Here is a 26,256-nt window from a genome sequence, read left to right as displayed (position 1 = left end):
ATATCTCCCCTCTCCTTATTCTCACTGCAATGCTTTACCTCTTAGAGAGGGATGGGATGAGTGAAGAAGATTAAAATAGAGGTCACGCAATCCTTTTAGCTGGTTTTAATATCTGCTCCTCGAATGATATGTTCTGCACGTACATCAACAGGATTAGAGTGTCAGAACTTCCAAGAACTGATGAAGCAGTGCATCTATCCCTGTACGCACATTCACATGGCACCATGGTACACATCCCCTGCCAGGATGTAGTGCTGCTTAGCAGATGATATGCTTGTCCATTTTGCACATACAGTGTCTTTTTTCAGTTATTGTCTTTTCTTTTATACATATGTGTGTTTTAAAGAAGAGAAATAAGCAACAGTGCCAGCATTATCATTCCCTAACAGAGGATTTCGATGTATTGAGGCATTAAAGGGTCGTTCTCTGAATCTAAAAGGTAAGGACAGCAACAGAAAAGCGAAAGTTCAGTATTAAAAGACCCTGCAAATATTATAACATGGAACTTTATCATATGAAGTGAGCTACAATATTGAGTTAATTGGTTCGCCAAACAAAGATAGATATATGGCCCTGTGCAAGAAAATGTTTGCCCTGGGACCGTTTTTTTAAATAATAATTTCATTGTGGAAAATGAAATTCAAATTGGAGAGCCCATGGAGGACAAGCAAGGAATTTTTGTTAGTTTATGAGCCTTATGCACTGTCTTCTAGATGCTTGTGTTTATTTTACAAATCTCCTGTGGCATAGTTATGAGACTGAGCTCATGTATGTATTCTAATTTGTATGTGTGAGACTCTTTTATTGGATTTGCTTGGTTGCAATTCTTATTATGTTATTGGCTTTGGTGGGTGCTTGCAAAGGAGAACAGGGCCCACTGGACCTCCCGTGTGAGAGTACAGTATGTGTTTGTTGGTCTCACTCTCTCGCTCTCTCTCTTTTTTCAGTCTATATTACGAACTATTAGACATGAGCTGCGCATATTGGTTTTTCTGTGAAGCAGCTGTTTCTCTCAAAGCTTTCTGCCTCTCCAGACTAGTTTTTTAAGAGCAAGGAGAAGAAGAGGAGGTGGTGGTAGTGGAGGAGGGTGGTTCATGGTGGATAAACACACCAGGGGGTGGGGGTAGCAAGAGGTCAGGAGATAGATTGTGAGAAAAGCCAAGGATTTCATATCTACTGGGACTGAACGATAGCTGTATTTTCAAGGTTAGCTTTGGGTATTTATTGCATGCCCGTTTTCAAGTTGCTGCTCTGTGATATTTTAGTCAATAAGGGCTGGTTTGTATTTGAGCTGAAACAACAGGAAATGTTTTAAGCACTGAGCGCATTAAAATTTCACAATGTCAGTTCTTATTTTCGGTTAATATTACTTGCTCTAATATCATGTTTTTTGTGCGGTCACTGTGAGGAGTGCCAGGAAACAGACAGAACCACAATACTGCTAAGCATCTGCCTCTTGCCCTTTTCATTTCAGTATGTACACATCACAGACAGGCTGAGGCTGATCTATAGTAACAGTTTAGCATTTTGGGAACCCAAATGAACCAATAATCAGTAGAAGGTTAAAAGACAGTCGCTACTATCTTACTATCGGAACTGTCCTACAAGTGACTCCTTTACGGTGGCCCTGAGAGGCCAAACGGACTGCAACTTAAGAAAACACCAGCAATAAGAAAAACGCTGCAAAAGCACACAAAGCACAACAGACATAGGAAAAACGACAACAGAAATAGGAAAAAAGAAAACAGAAATAGACTCTGTGCGCCTTAGCATATGCTGTTTCCGGTGGGGAAACTCCTGTATAGCGCTTCGTTTCCGGTGTGATATTCGCTCCTTGTTTACGGTCGGGTTTTCCAAAACAAGTCAACCGAATAGATGAATCAAGCGGTGATTTACATTTCTAAAGATGTCTTGGGCATTTACCGAATATATCTGTAGATGATGTTCATTGACTTGTCAATATTTTTTTCCCCGCGCCTCAGAGCAAAAGAGAGAAATAATTCAAATTCTATATTTCTCAGCATTTGTATACAGTGGTCCCTCGTTTATCACGGGTGTTATGTTCTAAAAATAACCAGCGATAGGTGAAATCCGCAAAGTAGTATCTTGGTTATCTTCTTCAGAGTCACACTGCAAAATTGATCATTTAATTTTTTTATGACACAGCAATGGTGAGTGTTCGCACACTCCGCTCTTTGTAACTTAACACGATCTTACCGTTTTCGTGTTTTGGACATGATTTTGGAGTCCTTCGCAGTAGCGACTGACCACAAAGTAAGGCTACCGGAAATGTACACCCGGTCTTAAAACAGGAAGTAAGCATTTTCTTGTGCACAGGGTCTATTGGAAAAAAACAGATTTCCAAAAGCACAAGCGAAGTGTTTCTAGGGAGACAATAACCCGACAGACCAGTTGCAGGAAAACAAAACATGGTAGGTGTGTTTTATCATGATTCATATAATACTGATGACGGATTTTTAGGCTAATAGTTAGGCTAACACACTTACCTCTCATCTTTTCTTTCCTCACAAAACCGATAGATCCTCCACTTCTTTTAAGTGTCTCCCAGCGCAATTCTTAGCATATTTTGGTTCCTGCAACTGGTCTGTCGGGTTATTGTCTCCCCAGAAACACTTCCCTTGTTATTTTGGAAATCTGTATTTTCCTATTTCCGTTTTATTTTTTCCTATTTCCGTTGTCATTTTTCATATTTCCATTGTGTTTTGTGTGCTTTTGCTGTGTTTTTCTTATTGCTGGTGTTTTCTTAAGTTGCAGTCCATTTGGCCTCTCAGGGCCACCATACTCCTTCCTTTTTTTTTTCCCGTTTCAGTTTTTGTACTGATAAACTAGATGTTAAGCTAAATGGCTACTAGATAGCTTTGTAGGATATACAATGATTTTTTTTCTCCATTTAAGTCTTAACCAAAACAGCAATTAAGCATTACAATGTTAACTTAATATAAAAAAAACCATTAGATATTAGATCAACTCCTCTGACGAGTAAGGAATATAACTAAATATCTTTCTAGTAGTAGGTTATTGCAATAGACTATGAGGGTAAAGTGCTATAACAAGATATAAGATTTATGAAAATACACATCAACCAGGTGATAAAAATGCCAAAGTGCTCTGCTTTGCTTTCTTTAAAATACTAAAAAGGACATTTTTCTCCAATATAGCTCAAGGTGAAATCTGATTTTAACCATTTTTAACCATCAGTGTCTTAAGGTAATATCACTATTGACTTTGGGACATAAAAGTTATGTTTTATTATTGCAGTATGCAATAGCTGTTACTGCTACAGGATAGCAAATAGTAAATTGAGGAGTAAATTGAGACCATCACCACAAAAGGTGTATATGGCTGTCGTATACAATGATAGTGTGATAAGGTTACTGTCTGTGGCATATCTCAGGCCTGTCCTGATTTGATCGTATTTCTTTGGTCTAGTTGGACTCTATAGAGAGGATTATTGGAGCCCTGCTACAGTAGGCCTTTCAAGCTGTGGTTCAGGCTCCAGAGGACTAACAACAAGTCAGACGCTGTCAGATCCCAACTAGTGAGGCCAAGGGCTGATGCTTTGAAGTGGGCTATGCAATTCTCATCTGGAGGGATCAGATTGAGGGAGAAAAAAAGACGAGGAGAGGTGCAAAGCTTGAGCTAAACAGGCAAGTTGGGTAGGCCTCAGAAGCTGGTGAGGTGGTTTTCACTGAATCAGACCTACGTGGATGCTACATACCATCAAAAACATACGAAATTCCTGTTCATTATGCAGCTTGTGGAATACACAAGTATGATTTGTTTCTAAAACGGAGTGCAGAGCCCTAAAATATGCAAGGCATGTACAAAGAGAATGGAAAATCAGATTACACTAAAAGTTTTTAAAGTTGGCGGGAGGACACAAAAGAAATCATAATAGTTCTGGTTCTGCAATCAAAGCATGCTGAGAAAAATATATGGTAAGAAAGAAGGTTTAATTTGTGCTGATTGTTCCTTGCATAATTCTTCAAATCCTCTTAAAATCAGTATGATTTTCTTTTATTATTATTATTATTCTCCATGTAGCTTGGTCATGCAAATGCTGCTGACTTGGGAAGATTTAAGGCTAGACAGTGTTGCCTAGCCTTAAATCTTTAAATCTCTGAGCAACATCACTCCCAAAAAGTAGGTTGTCAGGATATGCTTCTAGATAAGCCGAAATTATATTAATTGTGTGGAGCCAGTAGATGACGAGAGAAGACAGTAATGTAAGAAAACAGGAGGATTTGACGACTGTTGAGAAACTGGAGAGAAGAAAACAGTCTTAGTATGCATAGTTTAGGTTTGGAGATCACAGTACATGCACTGGTGTGTGCTTTCATGGTTTTTACTTGGGCATGCATAATTTCCTATTATAATGTAACAGGCAGATACTTTTTCCAAACTCAACATAAACAGTCAGTTTTACAATCACAGCTTTTAGATTATCTGTGTACTTACCCAGCACAATAGCATGACATGGAAAAACTAACCAGTTTCTCCTTGTTCACACACACACACACACACACATACAAATGGGTGCACACTTACAAAGACATTCCTTCCTAACCTTCATATGCTCCCTCTGATTTTAATCCTTATCTCTTCTAGTCTTATTTCTTATGCTAACTGCAATGCTATCACTGAAACTGAATCTTTAACAAAGGGGTTTATGGATGCAGTCCAGGCTTTCGATTTCTGTGAAAACATTTGGCCCTCACACAATAGTAAAAGCAGATGTGCAACCCACCATTGGAATTAAGCGATAATATCAGTCAATCAGTCAACATGCACGCACACAGTGTGCACAGAATTATGACGGTCTCCCTTTCTTCCTGTCTGAGGTAACCCCAACCATGTTTTTCGCGTCCCACGGGGAGTGCCTTTTATCATGCGACATTGTGGTGTCGGCAGTATTGGGGGGAGTCGGGGAGCGGGGGTGAGGTGGGGTGGGGTTGTCAGACAGCTGTTTCCCATCAGCACTCAGTCAGGCGGTCGCAACCCTCCTCAGAGGATCAGAGGGGGCAACGCAGCGAAGTGAGTCTCAGAGATATGCGTGGGCCAAAATACTTCCAATTAGAAGGTCATCCCAATTTGTTCTCTCATATCCACGGTGCTTATCAGGCGTCTCGGGCCCACTCGGTGTTATGCACAAAAAGAGGTGAATGGGTTGTTGCTGCCATATGGGAGTGATTATGCGTTTTCCTCATTGTTTCCTGTCTTTTCACCCCAGCTCTACTGAGTCTTGCTGCTATGCTTGGTCTGCGTTGGCTCGGCTCCCTCGGCTTGTTTCAGGTTCTAAGCCCCTCCTGTAATTTAAGTCCGGGAATGCTTAACAACAGTCACTCATGCACAGGCGTCTACATTAGCACATGTTGTTCACCTCATCAGTGGCAAAACTGTGCTCACCGATATGGAATTAAAGTTGTTTTTCATCAAAAGAACTTTCTTTTTCGTTTCTCTTCTACATATCCTAATTTCACTTTTATTCTTGCTGTAATTTTGCAAATGATAGCCCATTCAATATGATGCAAGAATCTAATAAAAAAAAAACTGCTGCAGACACCACAACATAATGTCTATGGTGGAGACAGGAAAAAGCTCTCTCTGACCACCAGAGTTCACGCTGGAGTAGATGCGAGTTTGCTTTGTCTCTGATACAGCTGGTGGCTGGAAGATCTTTTTCTGCACACAACCTAGTCGTTGTGGAAAGATGATAAATTGCCGTGGTAGCTTTCCGCCTCCTGCTAGTGTAGGCTGCTGGATCCCACCTTTACTGCAGAGCTTTATATCTTCTCATCTTACTGTCAGCCATTAAGAACAAACTTTCTCAGCAGCTAGTCTCAACAGACCCTGCATGAGCGAAGGAGTAGTCCCACGAGGGATCCTGACAGGCTGATAAATGAATACAATTTAGATGAGTGGATAATACTGTACTAATATTATCAGATTACTAACAGTGTAGCTCTGTAAATTTATTTTGTGTAGGTGTTTGTGTGTCACTGTCAAAAAGTGGGATTGACAGAGCTAGTAAACAATCAACTGAAACTTGTACGGCTGTGTTTTTGACATGGGAAGTCAAGTACAAAATATCCTGCTGGTCAAGCTGTTAAAGACTTGGTATCGCAGCCCAGTTCTGCCAACAAGAAAAGGCGTTAATATTGTTACCAAGAGCAAAAAAGCAGCTTAAGTCCAAACTATAAAATTTGCACCTTAAAAATATTAGCTGCTAATGCCACATCACAAAAGTCATTGAAATAGACTTTTTGACACACTAAACACAGCCCCACTTGAAGACACCAATGATACGAGGAAGTATTCACCTTCTTAACATTATTAAAGTCCTCTCTGTTTCCTGTTCTGCTTGTCTGTGTTTTTTCCAGTCTTACGTGACGAATTTAGGCAGAATCCTGTTGACGTTATGGTTGCAGTGGGTGAGCCTGCAGTCCTGGAGTGCCAGCCACCCCGTGGACACCCCGAGCCCACAATCTCCTGGAGGAAAGATGGCTCCAACTTAGATGACAGAGATGAACGCATAACAGTAAAAGCAGCTATTTTGATTTCACACATTTCAACTAATGATAATTTATACTGTTGTTGTTATATCATTATATTCATGGGAAAGTGCAAGTCATTACATTGGAGATGCTAGAACGTTGACGTTATGTGAAGAACAAACTTTGACATGAAAATTGGTGGGGTTCAAAAAGCCTTTCAGTGTGAAATTCTGATGCTTAGTTGCCTTTTTTGTAACGTTAACATACAAATTAAAGCTCTGCAGGAATTTGGAAAAGCAACCCTGTGAAGTCGCAAGATAATTTTCTTGTGGTCACTGAAACCTTTTCTGGTTCTCATTACCAAAATGCTTGTAGGAATTTTGGAGAGATGATTTATTTGGCTCATACAAAACCTTAACCACAGAGCAGCACATCAGAAAAAAACCAAAAGTGTACATTATACTGTACAGGAAGGAACAGCATTGTCTGCTAATGTTAGCTACTGTATTGATGTATGGTCTTAGTCTAATGTATTAGGTCATGTGGCACGCGGCAGACAGCAGTGATTTTCCTTTTCATGCTTTTGTATACACTGAATTTATTTTGCATTTAATGGCTTCCTGCTCCTTTAACTTTGGAACAGAATCTGGTTTCAACAACTCAGATAGCTGTGTGCGTGCATGTGTGTGTGTCTGTGTGAGAGAGCTGATTTGTTTATTTGAGTCTTCTCTTCCATGCTCCCAGGAACACGCAGGAAATTCAAAGCTCATGTTAGTGTGGAGTGACAGGTAGAGCATCTCTGGGGAACTGTGATGGACAGAGCAGCTATCTCTGATTTAAGAAGAGGAAAGGATCAGAGCCAAGGGGGAGGCTCCTCTGAGGGAAATACAAAGGCTGCTTTTCCCTTTGTACTTACGTGCCTGGCTTCGTCCTCCCTGATCATCTTTTCTATATGGAAATGTGTCTTTGCCATGAGTGTTCTCTCAAAGACATTACTTACTGTACAAAGACCAAAGGAGTCTACCACAAGTGATTCATGGCTACTTTAAACCCTTTTGAGTGTTTCCCTTGTGGCCTTTAGCTGTCAGTTATTAATAGTGATATGCAGATCAAGTTGTGAGTTAACAGTTGGATTGAATTTTATGGATTTTAATTAAAAAGCTGAGTGTCTTCATTGCAGGAAAATACGTACACATCACACTAAGGCAGCTAATGTGTTTTCCCTCAGGGTATCTAAGACTATGTAAAAAAGAAATAGAAGACACCGAGGCACAAGAGGAAGAAAAGCTGAGGTTTCAGTGTCCGAGATGGAGGACTGACAAACCACATTTTCATTTCTTTGCAGTGGAATTTTTGCTAAAAATGAGGAGCGGTCAGTCGAGGAAATAAAAAAGCTCTCAGTCTACTCTTTAATCAGCTGCTAAAGTTACAAGTGCAGTAAACAGAAAAAAAAAGTTGCAGAGCATAAGTATAACATTAGCCAGTGGCAATGGTTAGATCATCTTTGCAATCCTCGAGAAAGACTTGCAGCAAGGGGTAACTCGCAAAACCCTTTCTCCAGGATTTAAATAGGTAATCTCAATGAGCCAAAGTCAGTAAACTCTTTGAAATGTAGAAAAGAAATGAGACCAAATAAGAAATCTTTTAACTCACATTGCACTAGTTTGAAAAAGAGCCTGTGGTATATCTGTCTGTGTCCTCCAGTCCCTCTGCAACCCTGAATTGGATAAGCAGTTAAGAAAATGAGTGGATGGATGGGTTATTCATGAATCATTCACAGCAGCTTAAACACCCGCATTGCATTATGTTTTTAGTGAAATACAGAGCGTTTTATTTTAGTGGCTATAATGTAACTCCAAACATCCAACCCTAATCCAGTGAATACTGACAGGAATGGCTGAATCTGCAATACTAGTTCCCAAATTCCCCCACGTGCCCCCTGTGATTACCAGTGGTTGGCAATGTGCATCTCAAGTACACACAACCACAAGTCACCCCGCAATTTATTAAGTCTTCCTCTTAAAACCGCATGATTTACAACAGATTTGAAATGGTATCCACTCTTAGGCCACTCTTGGTCTTTTTATTTTTCAATTTTTTTATTTATTTGGTGGACAGTGTCAGCCGTTTGTGGTGGAAGGTTAGCCTGGAGGAGGCTGACTAATAAATGAAAGGCTGCTGGTTTTATCCCTGCAGCAGCAATTTAATGATGTATTCCATCTGTAAGCTTGAGAGTTGAGAGTTCCTACGGAGCCAGGTGCTGTCTGGCATGTTGCTGAATTACTCAATGGACGCAGCTCTGTAGGCAGCCTTGACCTCTGAACTGCGTTAAGAAATGGCAGCGCTGCAGTGTGTGTCGTGTCCCTAGCAAGAATGCATGAATAGTTTGAGCAGGGAAGAAGCAATCTAAGAGCATAATAACTGGGCTGAGAGTTTAATTGAAGTTGATGCCTGGTTTCACATGTCTGGTTGCAGAGAATGGCTTTGTGTTTGTTTGGAGGTCAGCATGTTTCCCTTCTCCAGTTTCTCATCTACTCACTACTGCTCTGCTGTCACCTCTAACACCAAGCTGCTGCATACTATCAGTAGAGGATCTCACATTCAAAGTACCTCAAAGACATGGTGTGTGGAGGCGTGTGGTGGACAGAAAAGGCTGAAAGCAGTGGGCCACCCCAGTAGCTTACCTGGTAGATCGCGGATTTCTCACTGAGCCTGAGTCCTTTTGTGCAGAGCCTTGGGTTTGAATGTAGGGTGGGCTCTTTGCTGCATGTCATTCCTTCTTTCTCTTTCATGCCTCTGCTGTCTATCTCAACTACATCTACCAAATAAAGAAGAAATGCCAATAAAAAATAAACATGAATGTGTGGGTGTGCCTGTGCCTGTGTGTGTGTGTGTGTGTGTGTGTGTGTGTGTGTGTGTGTGTGTGTGTGTGTGTGTGTGTGTGTGTGTGTGTGTGTGTGTGTGTTTGCCGATATGCTTAGAGAAAAGTTTGGGAAAGGCAAAGTAGGCTGACAGAACATCTAAGGAGTGTCTCTACAAAGAGGCAGTCCCTTTGTTCCCAGGGTTCTCATGTAGTGCTAGATATGAATTATGTAATTTCATAATGGGTGACCTTCTGTGCAGATTGAAAGGCAGTGAAAATTCTATTCCTAAGCAATAGAGAGCCAGATCAATGCGCACAGGCTTACACAACACCATGCACTTCTTTTTAAACAAGGGACAGTCAAAGATGTGACCATGCAAAAGACAGCATCATACTTTCAAGTAAACATGTCAAAAAGAAAACTTGAGCTGAGGCATATTTTATCGCAGAATACACAAATAGCAGCCAGATTAATACACGCTTTATGGATGTGATACTCTGTTAGTAATTCACAAACACGGTACACATACAGATGGCTAGATCCTCCACAAATACAGCTGTGCAAATATTGATTTTTTTTCTGTTGTCTTTTAGATTCGGAGTGGCAAACTAATGATCACCAACACTAGGAAGAGTGATGCAGGGAAATACATCTGCGTTGGAACCAACATGGTGGGAGAGAGGGAGAGTGAGATTGCCGAACTCACGGTGCTTGGTAAAATATGCAGCTTTTTGATTGCATTTCACAATGTTGCAGTACTTCACTTAGTCTGAGTACTTCCAGTTCTCAGTGCCTTGCCAGTCCACTGTACAATGCTTTTTTCACTGGGGTATAATAACCCATTAATTATTTTGATTATGCAGCTCTACCACCCAGTCTACCAGCTTTAGCAAATTTCCCCACTGAACATGCACTGAACATCTAACAGTGCTACATCTAATGTTATAACCTTTCAGTATAAGAGCTCCCTATGGTACTGTGCTTCTTCTAGTGCCGCCTCCTGCTTCTAGCCTCTATTCTCAATCCCCCACTTATTTTCCCAACACTTTCCATTAGAATAGAGCTCTTATCTGTACCACATCGTTAGATGGCCTTGGTTCAGGTTGCAAATATACAATGTAGTGGCTCAAAGAGCCTGTCAAATAAATGTGGAAAATCCCGCTGAATGCAGAAGCATATTAACATATGCTGTTTTCTGGGCTGTACAAAATAAATGGCAGATAAATATATGATTATCTATAGAATTTCATGTCAAACCTGATTTTATTGTATTTATTTAATCCCAGCAACTAATAATTTATACTTATTTGGGTGAAAAGTTGAACCACTCAAAAATAACATACTGATTATAAAAGTTTGTTCAAAACTCAAATGTACCTCAAATGATTTGAAAAAGTTATTAATATGAAGGACTTTTTCTGCTTGTTCAGAGGGGTTAAAATCAGATGACTTTGGAAGAAAGTTCATGACAGACAGCATTTCATGGTCTTCTACTACAATAGGCCTTGAGAAGCCATAACATGCATTAGATCCCATTATTCTGCTGTAATGTGAATCGCACTGCACAAGCATTTGATCTTTTCCCCAAAAGTGTTTTGTAGACAGCTACTCATTCTCTGTGACTGCCTTGAACCAGAACATTTCACAGAACTTTTGCTGGTTGTAGTCCTGCTTTCTGTATCTCAAACAAGTTGCTTTGCAATTTTTAACTTTTGCAAAACTTGATGTATTGATGTTCTGTTGGTGTGCATAGTCCTCAGTCCAGCCATGATATGATGCAGAGGAGAATAGAATAACAATCTGACTTCTGACGCTTCAGCTGTTTGAACACGCTGTTTCCCACACAGAGTACTCAGTAATAAACTCTCAACCATATTTATAATAGGTGAACAATTGCAGCAAGTGGATTTACTTGGGTGAGCCTTTGATGAGTAGATTAAATCAGTCTGAGTGCCGACTGATCCCTGCTTCAAAGGATTTGATATGATCCAAGACGTCTTTCCATTTTTGTCAGCTTTTCAATACTCATACCTTCTGAGCCCACAAACACGATGAATTTGATCCTGTAATGATGTTTGTTCCTCTTACTACTGTGCTGCCATATAGAGCGTCCGACCTTTGTGAAGCGGCCCAGCAGTGTAGTGGTGCTGGCAGAGGAGAGTGTGGAGTTCAGCTGTGTTGTCCAAGGAGACCCTGTTCCCACTGTCCGCTGGAGGAGAGATGATTCTGACCTGCCTAAGGGCAGGTAACACACAAAAACCCTCTACATTCAGTAACTGACCATGCAAACATGGTGTTTCCACTTGTTCTTTCATCTCTTGGGCATGTGTGTGTGTGCATGTCTGTCCTGCCAGCAGATTTGAAATCCTAGAGGACCATACCTTGATTGTTCGCCAAGTGACCTCTGCAGACGAAGGCTCTTATACATGTGTGGTGGAGAACATGGTTGGGAAGTCTGAAGCGTCTGCCACGCTCACTGTACATGGTCAGTACAACCCAGCCTTCACACTTAATGCTCTACAATCGAAGCACCTTCTTCTCATGTATATGCAGTCCACATATTTTTTTTCAAGGCCTCAGGTTTCATTTTAATGGATGAGAAGTGTTTGCCTAAGAGTTGTTCCTAACAGGAGACCTAATCCTGTGTCATAGTGTCACAAATTTACCAAGAAATGACTTTTACACAGCCGGGCGTTCAGCATGACCACGCTTTCATCATTGTGCCTTCTTGTACCGAATAATTGTTTCTAGGGTGTGTTTGTCTTAAGGCCTGAGGGTCATATAACAACAGCTAAGAAGTCATAATAAAAGTTTGTTTGTGCAAACTAAAATGAGCATCAGAAGGAAATGTTCGTGACTGCAGGAGCTAAATTAATTTGGTCTAAGCTGTAATGCCACAATGACACCCTTAAGTTCTTAAATCAATGACAGGAAATAGGCAGTGAGATATCTCTCATGGTTGCACATGCAAACCAGTACGCATAAATACACACATACAGAGAAGCAGTTGGTGACATATACTGCAAAGACAGTAGGACTTAATTAAAGACGAGCTGGTTACATGCTGGGGACTGACATGGTTCCAATTACATTGTCTTCCTCCTCCTCCAAAAACCTGAGAAAATGAGCATTTGGGGGGGCATAGCTAAATTTGGCAAACAATGGAAAAGACCAGGAATACAGCATTTGATGTTGTATTACTAGATTAAAAAGATAGTTATTTTAGTGAATGCATGTTTCATATTAAAAAAGAAGAAAAGAAAAAAAAGCCCAACCTCTGTATGGCTCAAATCATAGTCACAACCCTAACCACAGAATCATTTTTACTGACCTAGAACATTTGGTTGATATTAAACAATTGCCATTATAAACAGTTGTAGTAAGCCAAGGAGCTTAGTCATAATAATTTTGCACAAGTTCCAAGTATGACATTGTTCTGGAATTACTAAATTAATATGTATTTATTCTGCCTGTATTACCTCTCTCTACTTTTCTCTCTCTCTCTCTACTCTAGAGATGTGGATAGATATGGCTATTTATAGAGAGGGTGCTTAAGCCACGCTTTACCACCGTATCCACAGCAGTGTAGCACTGTAGTTCCAAAAGCAGCTGGTTAGCAAGCAATTCATTGCACTATAAATCTAGCTTTGACATCTTAAGATTTCCAGTGTTTCCCATCTACAAATGCATGTTTGTTAGTGTGGAAATTTTACAGTAGCTCCTACTTTTCCCCTCTATCCAGACACAATGCTTCATCCGCATCTCACCCTTTATGAGTTTTATGTCCTCATTAACCAATTGTACGTCTGTTAAACTATGCCTCTAGGCTGGCTGGCTCTGACTCAAACTGGCAATTACATGTGTTTTTCACACGTCACAGCCAATAAGTCTGCTGCACATAACTGGGGATAGACAGCCTGCTTTACTCTTTAACATCTGTGCTTTTCTTCCATTTCTTTAACGAGACATTGTGGGGGGTAACCTGTGTTACTTGAGATCCCTTTGAGAACACTAATCATATTTAAAAAAAAATCATACATCATACATCACACTTTATAATAATAGTTTTGAAATGCTACTAACGACAATGATGAAGAATAACTGGAAGGATTATTGAATTGGCCTAGTGTGCACAGTGCAGGGTACCGAAGGGGCCAATGAGTTCCTAAGTAAGATCTTTTCATTTAACGTGACCAACAATGAAATCAGTAAAAGAAATTAAACAACTAGCTTTCACACACACACTACAGTCTTTCTGCATATTAGCGCAAATGTCAGAAACAGTCCAATCAAACATTAAATAGACCTCAACCTACCATGTGTCCATGTGATGTCCGCTGTTGCATTATTTTGCAGTGTGAAAATAGCTTGTATTATAGTCTGGTGAAATCACGGCAAGCAAGGCTGTTCTTCTGTCTGCACGCTCTACCCACACAGCACCATCACATAAAGCAGACAGAGCATTTCCTAAAGTAAAGCAGGTCGTCTCTTATGGAGCACCAACAGGGAGAAAGTGTAGCTTTGGACACCTGATGTGAACTACAGAGAAACTAAATGATTGCAAGCTCATGAACAGAAATACACAAACCAGCCACGGAGAGACAGAGCGAGAAAGGGAAAGAGATAGAGAACAACCACAAGGTGAAGCAGAATAATAACAAAGCACCTCTTTGACAGTTTATTATGGAAGTCTTGCACATGTGATCAGGTGCCTACAGTTCCATAACCCTTCAATGAACTGTAGAAAAAAAATCTTTTAAAACTGTCCCTGCATCATTGCAATTGTGTGTGCATTGTGTGTATTCACCCTGATTATTCATTGCGCTGCTTTTTTGTGTGTCTTTTTTCCTTGTAGTCAATACTGGTAAGTTGTCGTCCATCCCTCACCCACCATCAGACAGCAACAAGAACTCATGAGTCCCTGTCACTGTCCTATCTTCACTGTAATTCCATCCACCACTACAGTATGTAATTCATGTTATGTGTGGGTAAATGAATAAAATATGTAAAGCTTTTCTCACACACACACACTAATGTTATAATGCTGAGAATGATAAAAAATGTGTAATGCTGACAGGTAATTAGGACCTCTCTTCTTCTGCAGTGCCCCCGGCTTTTGCCATTCGTCCCAGGAACCAGGTGGTGGCAGTGGGCAGGACGGTCACCTTCCAATGTGAGGCTACTGGCAACCCGCAGCCTGCTATTTTCTGGCAGAGGGAGGGCAGTGAGGTGAGACTGACCCTTAGTCTGTCATCACACTACTAAATCACTGCACAGTGTAAATAAAGATAATGAATGGCTAACTGTGATCTTCATCTCCCCTCTAGAGTCTTCTCTTCTCCTACCAGCCACCGCAGCCCTTTAGCCGGCTGTCCGTCTCCCAGATGGGCAGTTTGACCATTACCAATGTTCAACGTAATGATGGCGGCTTTTATAGCTGCCAGGCTCTTAACATCGCTGGCAGCGTTATTACCAAAGCGCTGCTGGAGGTTACAGACTGTGAGTAAAAGGAAGTGGTGATGGAGGGCAAAGGAGGGGACTTTTATGTAGCTCTTTTGCAGCTTCATTCTTTTGTCTTTTGGCTAAGTGGACTACATTGTGGCAGCAGTCTTGTTTTGTTGAGCAGGTAAATTAAAGTACAGTTTTGTTTTGGCTACAGACGGCAGTAATATGGGTGTGGTGGTTTGCCTTGGCTTCAGTCAGGAGAGGGATTTTATGAGATATTGTTCACATGTTGGGCTCAGAATAGTTGGTTTCTGCGGTGACTGTCTATAAAGAGTGTCTGTACTTACAGCGCTGTGCAAAAGTTTTGAGCCAGTCCTCAGTTCTTTATATTTACTTCCAAGGGGTCAGAATTTCTTGTAATATTTTTAAAGTGGTTTTGAGGAGTACCTCTGCAGTAGTTGTAGTAGTAGTAGTTATTTTAAAAAAAATTTTTTATGTTGGTTGCTTTTCCACATTAGTTTTATATTTTCAGATTAACACTTATCTGTTTATTTTTATTTATTTGTTGTTAACTCAAGCAACAGTATCTGTAAGTCAGGTCCTTTCACAAATGGGGGAAAAAATCCAGCAAAGACCTGACAATGGACCTGAAAGATGCATCTAGCTCTTCAGCTGATCTGTCTACTTTTGGATGAAGCCTCACCAGAAATGATCTCAGTGGAATGGTGGCTGTCAACTAGCCATTCTTAAGGAAAGGAAACAGGGAGAAGAGGCTGAGATATGACAAATTACATGAGAACCATGCTAAAAATTAGAGGCAACAGATGCAATGATGAATCCAAATTTGAAGGAGGTGCTTGGGAGAAGTACAACAGGAAGTGCTTACAGCCATCTGTAAAACATGGTGGAGGCTCTGTCGTGGTTTAAGTATCTTGTCAAAATGGATGTACTTATGCAGAATATGTGCCATCAGATTTTGATCCACCATGCAAAACCATCTGGACAGTGTCTGATTGGCAGCAGCTTCATTTTTCAGCAAGACAATGATACCACACTGCCAATGCAACAAAAGCATACCTGGATAGAAGAACTTGGGATTGTCTTGGCAATAAACAAAACAAAAGGCAGGCAGTATCCAAATAAGAGCTTTTTCTCATCCAAAGAAAAAGAGCTCATAGCGCCAAACAGTCATTGTAAGATATATTAAATTGTAAGGTAAAGACTCTACTTAAAGACATTACAAGAAAGCTTGCCTAAGAGAGTTCAGGCTGTGTTAAAGACTAAAGGTACTCATGCCAAATATTTTAGCTCATTAGAATTATGTATGTTTGCAAGTTTCAATAAATTGCTTCATGTGTTTCCGGTTTTCCCAGCAACATATAAAGAAATGTGTTTTGACTCAAGACTTTTGCACACTACTATATAAATCTTCTCTTAAAGAAACATTTCCCAACCTGCAATTGTGCAGTAAATAGTCTAAATAAAGATGGCTGCACTGATCATCATTAATCATTAGTTTGCCTTAACACAACACAGCACAGACTGGTTTATTGTACTCTAGATCTAGAGTTCAGTATATGAGGTTTTTATAGAAATTGGTCTGAGGGACTCTCATCCAAACTATACATGATGAAATAACTATGCTGATTGCCTTAAAAAGCAATTTGAATGTGCTCGGAGGCCTACAAAAGTAATTGCAGACACAAGTAATTGTGCACCTGTGTGGTGATGAATAACTACTTGTACGTCTGTGTGAGTTCTATGTACGTAAATACATTAAAGAAAATAATTGCTTCAGTTTTGAACAGACTGGTAATGCATCTACACATTGAGTGGATCAGTGCACCTCTGTCAGTTGTCGTGGACAGTATTCTGCCCATACCAATAATGTGTCCTGCAGCCACCTTAGTATGAAAGTGAGAGTCTATTCAGTAAAAAGGAGGTGGGCTGTTCATGGGTGTTTTTAGGATTTTTTCCAGCAGTCTGCACAGCTCTACACTCTCACTTGCACATTTTTTTTCTCTCCACTCTCCCCTCCCCTAAATTCTATCCATCCTACCACACGCCTCTCATCCCCATTTAGAGTAGTGCATTTGTATGGTAATAACTGGTTCACATTACCTCTGGCAGTTTTCAAGGCACACTTCCATCACCTTTTTTGGAGGTTTTTTTTGTATTTTTTATCTAGAGCCCCTGCTCCCATCCAGGGTTTTTTTTTTTCAAATGTAAGAGAGCGAGAGAGTCTGTTATCTAAGTTAGACTGTTATTAGTTGGGCTTTGCCGACATGATTGGATCCGGCTCCAGCAGTACCTACAACCCAATGAACGATTAGTTGCTCTCCGCTGGAGGGGAAAAGTTGATTTCTTTTTCCTCCGCTGCCTGCGCAGCCACCTAAGCTTATTGTTCTCCCTCTTTACCAATTTACCCCTCAATATCTTCCACATCTTATCTGTCTTTTGTTTTTTTCCCATGCCTTCATTTTCTCAACTATTCTCAGTTCTTATTTTTATTTTTCTCTTTCTCTTTATAACTTTAACATTTTATTAAAATGAATCCCTAATCTCAAATTCTGTAATATACCACTGGCAATGACATTGTTGTAGAGAAGAAAATGCAGAAAAGGGTTGGAGGGGGAAAAATGTCAGCTAAGATCTCACTTGTCCCCCAGCCACTGCCCATATATATATATATATATATGTATATATATATTAGGGGTGCAACGATACACAAAATTTTTTCGATACAAAAAAAATGTTCATGCCTTTTTAATTTGTCATTTATTAAAATTATAAATATATATTTTAACTCAAAAGTACAGTTTTTAAATTTAACCCTAACCCTTGTGCGTGTTTTTTATTTTGACAGCGAATGCGCAGCTGCGGACCACTTATGTGCAGCCCTGGTTATTTAGCTCGTCATATTGCAGCCACAGAAATTCTTTTGTCCATGAAACCATAAAGCTGCACTTTCTTTTTGCCTTATAGTCTGATTTGTCATAACTTCTCCGTTTTGTGGTAAGCTTTTCTTTGGCTGTAACTAATTCTTCACCCTGACCTGTCTTATTTGGCTCAGCAGAACTAAAATATATATCCTGCTGCTTTTACACACACACTCACATAAGCTCAGCGATTCTCTGCGCGATCAACCTCTCACATGTTTAAGCTTGCTGCGTGAGATTTCACTTGTCATGTTTGCATAGTAAGCTAACAATTAATTAGACGATGTCAGAGGAATTGGTGCACAAATTATCATCACTCACAGATCAGTGCTGTCGCTCTCTATACACAGTTCGCCCGATTGCAAAGTGAAAGCAAAAAAACAAGCGCAAATTCAAACGCGATTGTAATATGTCACATATTGACAGTGGCTCACCGATGCCAATGACATAATTACCCAGCTACATTTCTGAAAGAATGCAAAAGCATTGACATATATTTTTCCTTCCTACAATAGCCCGACGGGCAGGGCAGAGATAGATTTTGGTAGCCCGACTGAAAAAATCGCTAGCTCCAGGACGTCGGGCTAGCGATATTGCGAGCCCTTGATGAGTGATTGAGGAATCACTCATCTTTGGAAAAGAGAGTTTATTAAAGAGAAATGTCTCTTTCCAAAATAAAAGCTATACTATCCGCTTCTTCTGGGCTATATTCTCAGCAGCATATTAAACATATAAGGAGAATGATGTGCTAATAGCTGTCTAAATGACTCGGCTAAAGTTAGTAGCATGCTTGTTGTTTTTGTCTTTGCACTAGGATGATGTCGGCGTAAATGTGCAGTCATATTCGTTGTGTTCCCACTAGTGCTTTCAGGTTAATCTCGTTGAAATGACCTTAACGCCACAACACGGCAAATCTCCGTTAACGAGCTACCGCCGATCGCTCCGTGCATGGGGCTAGACGGCCAACACGTTAACGAGCTAACTGCGCTAACACACTAGTTCCCACCCATGTAATTGAGCATTGCATGGCACATCCAACATACTGTTTTACTTTAGTCCATGACTTGCTTACCTTCAGGGTCATACATCACATGAAAACCAAAATAATTCCAAACGCCAGATCTGAATGAGGGTGGGGGAGGTCCATGTTGCAAGGAGAGCTTAACTTCTGTCTCGCTAGCTTGCCCTGCGCTCTTCCTTCTGACGATGCTGTCTGTGTTGAGCGCTCAGTGAATCTGCGTTCGATTACTCCGCCTAGGCTACACTGTCGAGCCTAGGCGGAGTAGTCGAACGCAGATTCACTGAGCGCTCAACACAGACAGCATCGTCAGAAGGAAAGTTGATAAAAGAAATTACAAATTTTGTATTGTTCGATACATATGCGTACCGAACCGAAAGCACTGTATCGAACGGTTCAATATCGATACGAATATCGTTGCCCCCCTAATAAATATATATATATAGATATATATGTATGTATATATGTATGTATATATGTATATATACATACACATATATATATACATACACATATATATATACATACACATATACATATATATATATATATATATATAAAAAAAAAAAAAACACCCAGCACGCCCCTGCGGGCGGTTTATCCTTCAAGCTCGGGTCCTCTACCAGAGGCCTGGGAGCTTGAGGGTCCTGCGCAGTATCTTAGCTGTTCCCAGGACTGCGCTCTTCTGGACAGAGATCTCCGATGTTGTTCCCGGGATCTGCTGGAGCCACTCGCCTAGCTTGGGAGTCACCGCACCTAGTGCTCCGATTACCACGGGGACCACCGTTACCTTCACCCTCCACATCCTCTCGAGCTCTTCTCTGAGCCCTTGGTATTTCTCCAGCTTCTCGTGTTCCTTCTTCCTGATATTGCTGTCATTGCTGTCACCCCTGAGGCTGTACGCTAAGCGGAAGGAAGGGGGCCGGGGACTGGTGATTGTCAGCACCACAGTCCAGGATGAGACAACGAACATCCAAGAATACATTGGGAAGATGGCCCCAACTGACCGAGTGCTCAGTGAATACCTCAGGCAGCAGAAACCCAAGAAAGAGGAGGGAGACGAGGAACCATCATGGAAGGACAGGCCCCTGCACGGTATGTACCACCGGCAGATAGAGGAGGTGGCTGATATCCAGAAATCCTACCAGTGGCTGGACAAAGCTGGACTGAAAGACAGCACAGAAGCACTAATCATGGCAGCACAAGAACAAGCTCTGAGCACAAGATCCATAGAGGCTGGGGTCTATCACACCAGGCAAGACCCCAGGTGCAGGCTGTGTAAAGATGCCCCAGAGACAATCCAGCACATAACAGCAGGGTGCAAGATGCTAGCAGGCAAGGCATACATGGAACGCCATAACCAAGTGGCCGGCATAGTGTACAGGAACATCTGTGCCGAGTATAACCTGGAAGTCCCGAGGTCAAAATGGGAGATGCCCCCAAGGGTGGTGGAGAATGACCGAGCTAAGATCCTGTGGGACTTCCAGATACAGACGGACAAAATGGTGGTGGCTAACCAACACATATATATATGTATATGTGTATGTATATATATATGTGTATGTATATATATGTATATATATGTATATATATATATGTATATATATGTATGTGTATATATATATATATATATATATATATGTATATGTATATATATGTATGTATATATATATGTATATATATGTATATATATATGTATATGTATATATATGTATGTATATATATATATGTGTATATATATATATGTATATATATATATATGTATATATATGTGTATATATATGTATATATATGTGTATATATATATATATGTATATGTATACCACACCACATGCTGTTTTGACACTGACTTCACTGTGTATTTCCAATGAGACATATCTATAATTAATACATGTCATTTTGTGGTTTAGTCATTCACTTTTCCATTTTTCTTTCCTAGCTGGGTCAGACCACCCTCCTCCTGTCATTAGACAGGGTCCGGTCAATCAGACTGTTTCTGTAGACAGCACAGTAACCCTGGGTTGCCAAAGTGTTGGCACTCCAACACCTGCCGTTCACTGGAAGAAAGATGGTGTGGTGGTGTCTCCTGTGGACTCCCGTATGTCGCTAACAGAAACAGGATTGCTGAAGATTCACTATGCTAAGGTAGTAGATAGTAATACAGCACTTACTAAGAACTCACACTGAGCCAAGGCCACCTGTCAATGTCTGCCTCCTCTGTATCTTCCATCCTTAGCTGGGAGATACAGGTTTCTACACCTGCGTTGCTTCTAATTCCAATGGAGAGGCTTCCCGAACAGCGTACTTGCAAGTTGAAGGTAGGCTATTCAGATATACAGAAAGTCCTGCTAGGTTAACTTTTGCATGATTTTGTTGCTGTCTCACTGGCAGAGTTTGGAGTTGTTGTCCAGTCTGGTCATCCCTCAGACCCTAGCCTGATTCCCAGTGCTCCATCTAAACCTGAGGTGACTGACATCAGCCGTACCTCTGTCACTGTATCATGGAAATCTGGCCCCAGTGGCACTGCACCACCCACCTCTTACCTGATTGAGGCATTCAGGTTAGAGACTTGCAGGGTCAAACGTGTTTTAACGAAGTCATTCTGTTTAACATGGATCAAGCTTGACAAAATATTCCCTGTGTTTGTGTGCTGTCATTTTTGGCCACTCTCTGCAGTTACACATTAGGCAGCAGATGGGTGACCCTGGCAGAGCATGTGAAGGCGCAGACCTTTGTCCTGAGAAACCTGAAGCCTGGAACTGTATACCTCTTTATGGTCAGAGCAGTGAATTCCTATGGCCTGAGTGACCCCAGTCCAATCTCTGACTCCATCAGAACACAGGGTCAGTCTGGATTTTCCATTAGTTTTTAAGCTTTTAAATGCCAGCTTAGCCACAAACACACTGAAATTTTATGCTTCTGTCCTTCCTTTGGTACACACAGACAGCACTGCCACTATGCAGGGAGTGGATCATCGTCACATCCAGAGAGAACTGGCAGATGTTGTTATCCACCTGCGCACGCCAACTGTCCTTTCGTCTTCCGCTGTCAGAGTGCAGTGGACGGTAAGCGAAGCGACTGGCTTGAAGTTAATGTAACTACAGCAAAAAATAATTGCCTTGTTTGTTTTTTTTAAACATGTGGACAGATTTAACAAATGATATGAAAACCAAGGGGTCAGGATGTTAAAATAAAGATTATTGATGCTGGCAAACCTTTTAATTTAGGGATTCTTGACTGAGAATCTAGACTGCCCAGTTTCCCAGCATTTATTAGCAGAGAATAAAGCACAGTACGGAGATGCAAATTTATTGGTCTGCTACATTGCCAATTTGTTCCAAGCACATAAGAATGTCTGATGCATTTTTCTGTGTGGATGCCTCCACAAAAATCTTTAAAAGTATCCCATTTTGTAATACTGTGGTTCAAATGGAAAGTGCTGAGTCCTATGCTGGCTTAATTTTAACCAGAACCTTACTGAATGGAAACCATAAATGACTTCATGTTGAGATTTACAGTGAGAATCCACAGATGATAAAAAGATAAAATGCATCACCCTAAAGGAACATTGAATTAACTGAGTTTTAACAGATCTGTTAAAACTAGATGTTTAACTCACATACAAATATTATTGTGAGCCTTTGAATTGAATTTGTTTAGTTTCCGGTGTTCAAAAAGAGTCTCATTGTCATGTGGTCTGATATCTTAACGTGTTTTTATCTCTGTTAGGTCGAACAGCAGTCCCCGTACATCCAGGGTTACAAGGTTCTCTACAGGGCGTCTGCTGAGCATGGCCAACCAGACGGGCAGTGGATTGTCCAGGAGTTACGTGCCCCACTTGAGGACGGGGTGGTGATCAGTCAGCTGAAGAAGGGATCCATCTACGAGTTCAAAGTGCGTCCCTTCTTTGACGAGTTCCAGGGAACTGACAGTGAGGTGAAGGTGGTCAGGACACTGGAAGAAGGTGAAGTTTTGTCTTAGACTATCTATAAATACCAAAGAGATAGTGATTTTAAATATCATTGTACATGATCATCATACAATATCAGCGACTCTGTTAATGTCTCCGTTATTAACTGTGTGCTTCTTTGTCTTAGCCCCAAGTAGAGCACCCCAGGGAGTGACAGTCACAAAGACTGAGGCCAATGGCACTGCCATTCTCGTTTCCTGGAAACCTCCTCCAAATGCAGAAGAGGCTGGACTCATTCAGGAATACAAGGTTATTAAAAAAAAAAGACAGCTATCACTCACTCACTCCTGTACTTGTCCTTCTGCGTCTTGTATTGCAACTAAAATGCAAATTGTATCTCTGTAAGACTTAAGGTGCTCAGTGTGTCCCTCGGGCAATCACTGCCCTCTCATCTTCATCTCACCTTCTTCTCGACAGATCTGGTGCCTGGGTAATGAGAGTCGCTACCATGTAAACCAGTCAGTGGATGGCTCCACCTTCTCCGTGCTCATTTCCAGTCTGGCACCGGGGATTCGCTACAGTGTGGTGGTTGCAGCTAGCAATGGTGCTGGACCTGGAGTACAGAGTGACGTTGCTTTCTTTCAGTTAGGTAAATGTTCTGCCAAAATGCAGTGTTAAAATTAGAAAGCCACACGTCTGAGCACAGCAACAGAATGTTTTAGAGAAAACCTCCAAATGCAGTTGATCAGAGCCTCCTTTGTGTGTTCAGTGAAAAATCTGAATGGAGCATAATGCTGTTCTTAATCTATTCATGGTTAGATTCACATTTTTTTATGTTTGTTTAAGCAATGCCTTTCTCTCTTTGGGCCCTTTAACTTTTTTTTTTTTAACATACTAAAGGGTCCAGTTATACTTTCTGCATTTTCTGTACATATGCATGTGTGGCAATATATGTTTGAACCTTCTCCTTTTGTTTTTACTGCTCAGACTCTGCAGGCCAGATGATGGATATCAGCGAGGAAAGAGACACATTGTCCCAGATCTCAGATGTGGTGAAGCAGCCCGCATTTATCGCTGGCATTGGCGCCACCTGCTGGTTGGTTCTCATGATTTTCAGCGTGTGGCTGTACCGTCACCGCAAGAAAAGAAGCGGCCTCAGCAGCACATACACTGGCATCCGCAAGGGTGTGTGCCTTTTCCCTATGTCCTTACTGTACAGTAGTAGATGTAAATATCAATTTCACATCTATATGGGCCAAATGTGCCTACATTTGAAGACTTTTAGGACTGTAGAAGGGATCAAGCCATGACATGTTACCACCACACTGATCATCAATTGTCCTTTCAGTGATATTAAGGAATATTTTCTGTGGCTGATAAGCAGATCACATCAAACGGTCAGACACAAAGACTTCAGAAACAAATTTGCATTTGCAGACATTCAAAGGCTGACCTTTAATTGCTTATTTGTAGAGTGCCATTTCCTCAACATAGCACAGTTCTTGGAGCCACTGGCCTGTCAAACTGCCATTAGCATGTGTGCTACAATATTGCTGATATTTCTTCCCTGTCTCCTGGGTCGCCTGTCACCCTTATTAACCTTCTTCTGGGCACTTGTGTCAGAGGCAGCACTAACACAGGTGGCATGTGGTTATTAAAATACTTGTACACCTTAAACTTTTACATGAGGAGATGCCCATCACACAGCAGAGGTTGCATACAAAGGTCTGCAATGTTATAATGTACTATGGTAGTATCTAACAATTTAGATACTAAAGTAACTAAGTTACAAAAGAGTAAAACTGATTTCTCTTGTCATTTGTTCCTTCAGTTCCCTCATTCACCTTTACACCTACAGGTATGTACTATGTGCTTTAGCTGCTAATACATGTTAGATTTTATGTGGCAAATGATTGGATATGTTTATTCATATAACATTTGTTTCATAGAACAATGGAGAGAAACATATGTTGTATGGACACATTGCAACAATGTACTTGTCCCATTGGACCAAGTGCATTGGCTTAGGTTAAGTTCATTTGTTTATAATTTTTAAAATATGGAATCTCTCAAACAAGATTAATATCTTTTATATGACATTTTACTACTGGAGAAACTGCGAACAAGTGTTACTAAATCCATTGTGAAGTTGTGTTGTGCTGAGATGTGTAAAGGAACAGACAATTATTTGTGGTGTCTTCATGCAAATTAAACTAGACAGTTTAACAGACGCAGAAACCAGACACAAACTATACACCCCATGGATAGAAGCATGTAGACTTTTTGCTTTAATTTTTCTTTTTCTTTTTTTGCTTAGACTTCTTTCATGTTTTTTTTCTGCCTTTAGCGCTTCATCTTTTTGACAGCTCATCAAGGCTGAATGTTTTCCTCTTTCTCTTTGCAGTTGCATATCAAAGAGGAGAATCAGTATGCAGTGCTGGCAGGTGAGGTATTTTTGTCCCTTTGTGTTGAATAAAAAATAATAAAAGAAATGCACTTGCACAGTGGAACCACTAGGGGGAGGTGTCTTCTTGCTTTAAATGTGCTGTAAGGCACCCAGTCCATGCTCACTCATTACTCATTTATGAAGGTGGCAGGTTGTGATTGACACCTCTGTGATCCTCCTTGTTGCAGACCTGGCCTTCTCAGCATGGGTGAACCTCTAAACCAGCTGTGGCTGCCAGACAGTTGGCCAAATGCATGTGCCAATCATAAGGACTGTAGCATCAACTGCTGCAATAATGGCAATGGCACTAGTGACAGTAACATGACAACATACAGCCGACCAGGTGAGTGCAGTCTCACAAACTCAGACTTAATTTAGCTCTGTTACAAGCTTACATACATATTGCTCAAGTAATAAAAATCATACACCTTGTAGCTGTGCTAAAATTTGTGTTCTTGCATGCTCATGTGCTGCTTTGTTTCACGTACTCAGCCGACTGCATAGCCAACTATGGAAACCACCCAGAAAACAAACAGGAGGGACAGCTTGGGTCTGAGACAGCCATATACACTGATGTGAATCTCTCCAACAAACTCAATGAGATTAAAACATTCAACAACTCCAACTTGTGCTATGCAAGTCCAGGAGGGGATTCAGCAGCCACATATGAGCCTATTCCATATGCCACCACACAGCTCATTCAGGCCAGCATTAAGAATAAGGCAGCCTCTGGCGGCTCAATAGCAGAGCCTCTGGATATACCCTGCTGGAAACAGCCCCCCAATTTGCCTCCAATACCAAAGGAGATGGCAGCACAGATGCAATACAACTTGACTGAACAAAAAAGTAATGGTAGGGAAGACCACCTTGATATGTTTTACACTATTTTTATATAAAAAATAGAAATACAGGTACATTTTTCCTGCTGCTTTGTCTTCAGATCATTTGCAAGGAGGAGAAGGAATGATTCATCCTAAAGCTATCCCCTACAACCAGACCCGAGATCACAGCACAGGTGGCTCACACCACAGTTCAGACAGAGGCAGCAACAGCACCTCAGGTGAAGCCAACAACTAGTCTGTACTGTTTAATATTAATGAGGCAAACCGCAGGACTTTG

General features: G+C 40.9%; 1 protein-coding gene across 3 annotated transcripts in view; it reads left to right on the top strand.

Annotated features, from left to right (window-relative positions):
* Positions 1-26,256, top strand: part of LOC147321268 (roundabout homolog 1-like) — a 107,379-nt gene that overhangs the window by 67,509 nt on the left and 13,614 nt on the right. For 2 of the 3 annotated variants that reach the window (XM_086309624.1, XM_086309626.1), the window contains 20 exons: positions 6,402-6,559; positions 9,973-10,093; positions 11,486-11,624; positions 11,734-11,864; positions 14,484-14,608; positions 14,707-14,878; positions 20,721-20,926; positions 21,018-21,099; positions 21,173-21,341; positions 21,458-21,624; positions 21,725-21,846; positions 22,511-22,745; positions 22,879-23,000; positions 23,169-23,340; positions 23,679-23,876; positions 24,523-24,549; positions 25,096-25,135; positions 25,326-25,480; positions 25,630-25,989; positions 26,078-26,197. In XM_086309624.1, the coding sequence (XP_086165750.1) occupies positions 6,402-6,559; positions 9,973-10,093; positions 11,486-11,624; positions 11,734-11,864; positions 14,484-14,608; positions 14,707-14,878; positions 20,721-20,926; positions 21,018-21,099; positions 21,173-21,341; positions 21,458-21,624; positions 21,725-21,846; positions 22,511-22,745; positions 22,879-23,000; positions 23,169-23,340; positions 23,679-23,876; positions 24,523-24,549; positions 25,096-25,135; positions 25,326-25,480; positions 25,630-25,989; positions 26,078-26,197 (3,021 nt within the window). The remainder of the gene's footprint in view (positions 1-6,401; positions 6,560-9,972; positions 10,094-11,485; positions 11,625-11,733; positions 11,865-14,483; positions 14,609-14,706; positions 14,879-20,720; positions 20,927-21,017; positions 21,100-21,172; positions 21,342-21,457; positions 21,625-21,724; positions 21,847-22,510; positions 22,746-22,878; positions 23,001-23,168; positions 23,341-23,678; positions 23,877-24,522; positions 24,550-25,095; positions 25,136-25,325; positions 25,481-25,629; positions 25,990-26,077; positions 26,198-26,256) is intronic. The other variant, XM_086309625.1, reaches the window with a different exon arrangement.

This window comes from Aulonocara sp. 'chitande type north' Nkhata Bay, linkage group LG10 (genome assembly GCF_057382095.1).
Source record: "Aulonocara sp. 'chitande type north' Nkhata Bay isolate Kocher_YH1m ecotype deep benthic linkage group LG10, A_spYH_male_GT1.1, whole genome shotgun sequence".
Classification (NCBI taxonomy): domain Eukaryota; kingdom Metazoa; phylum Chordata; class Actinopteri; order Cichliformes; family Cichlidae; genus Aulonocara; species Aulonocara sp. 'chitande type north' Nkhata Bay.
This window is presented reverse-complemented; position numbering and strand designations above follow the sequence as displayed.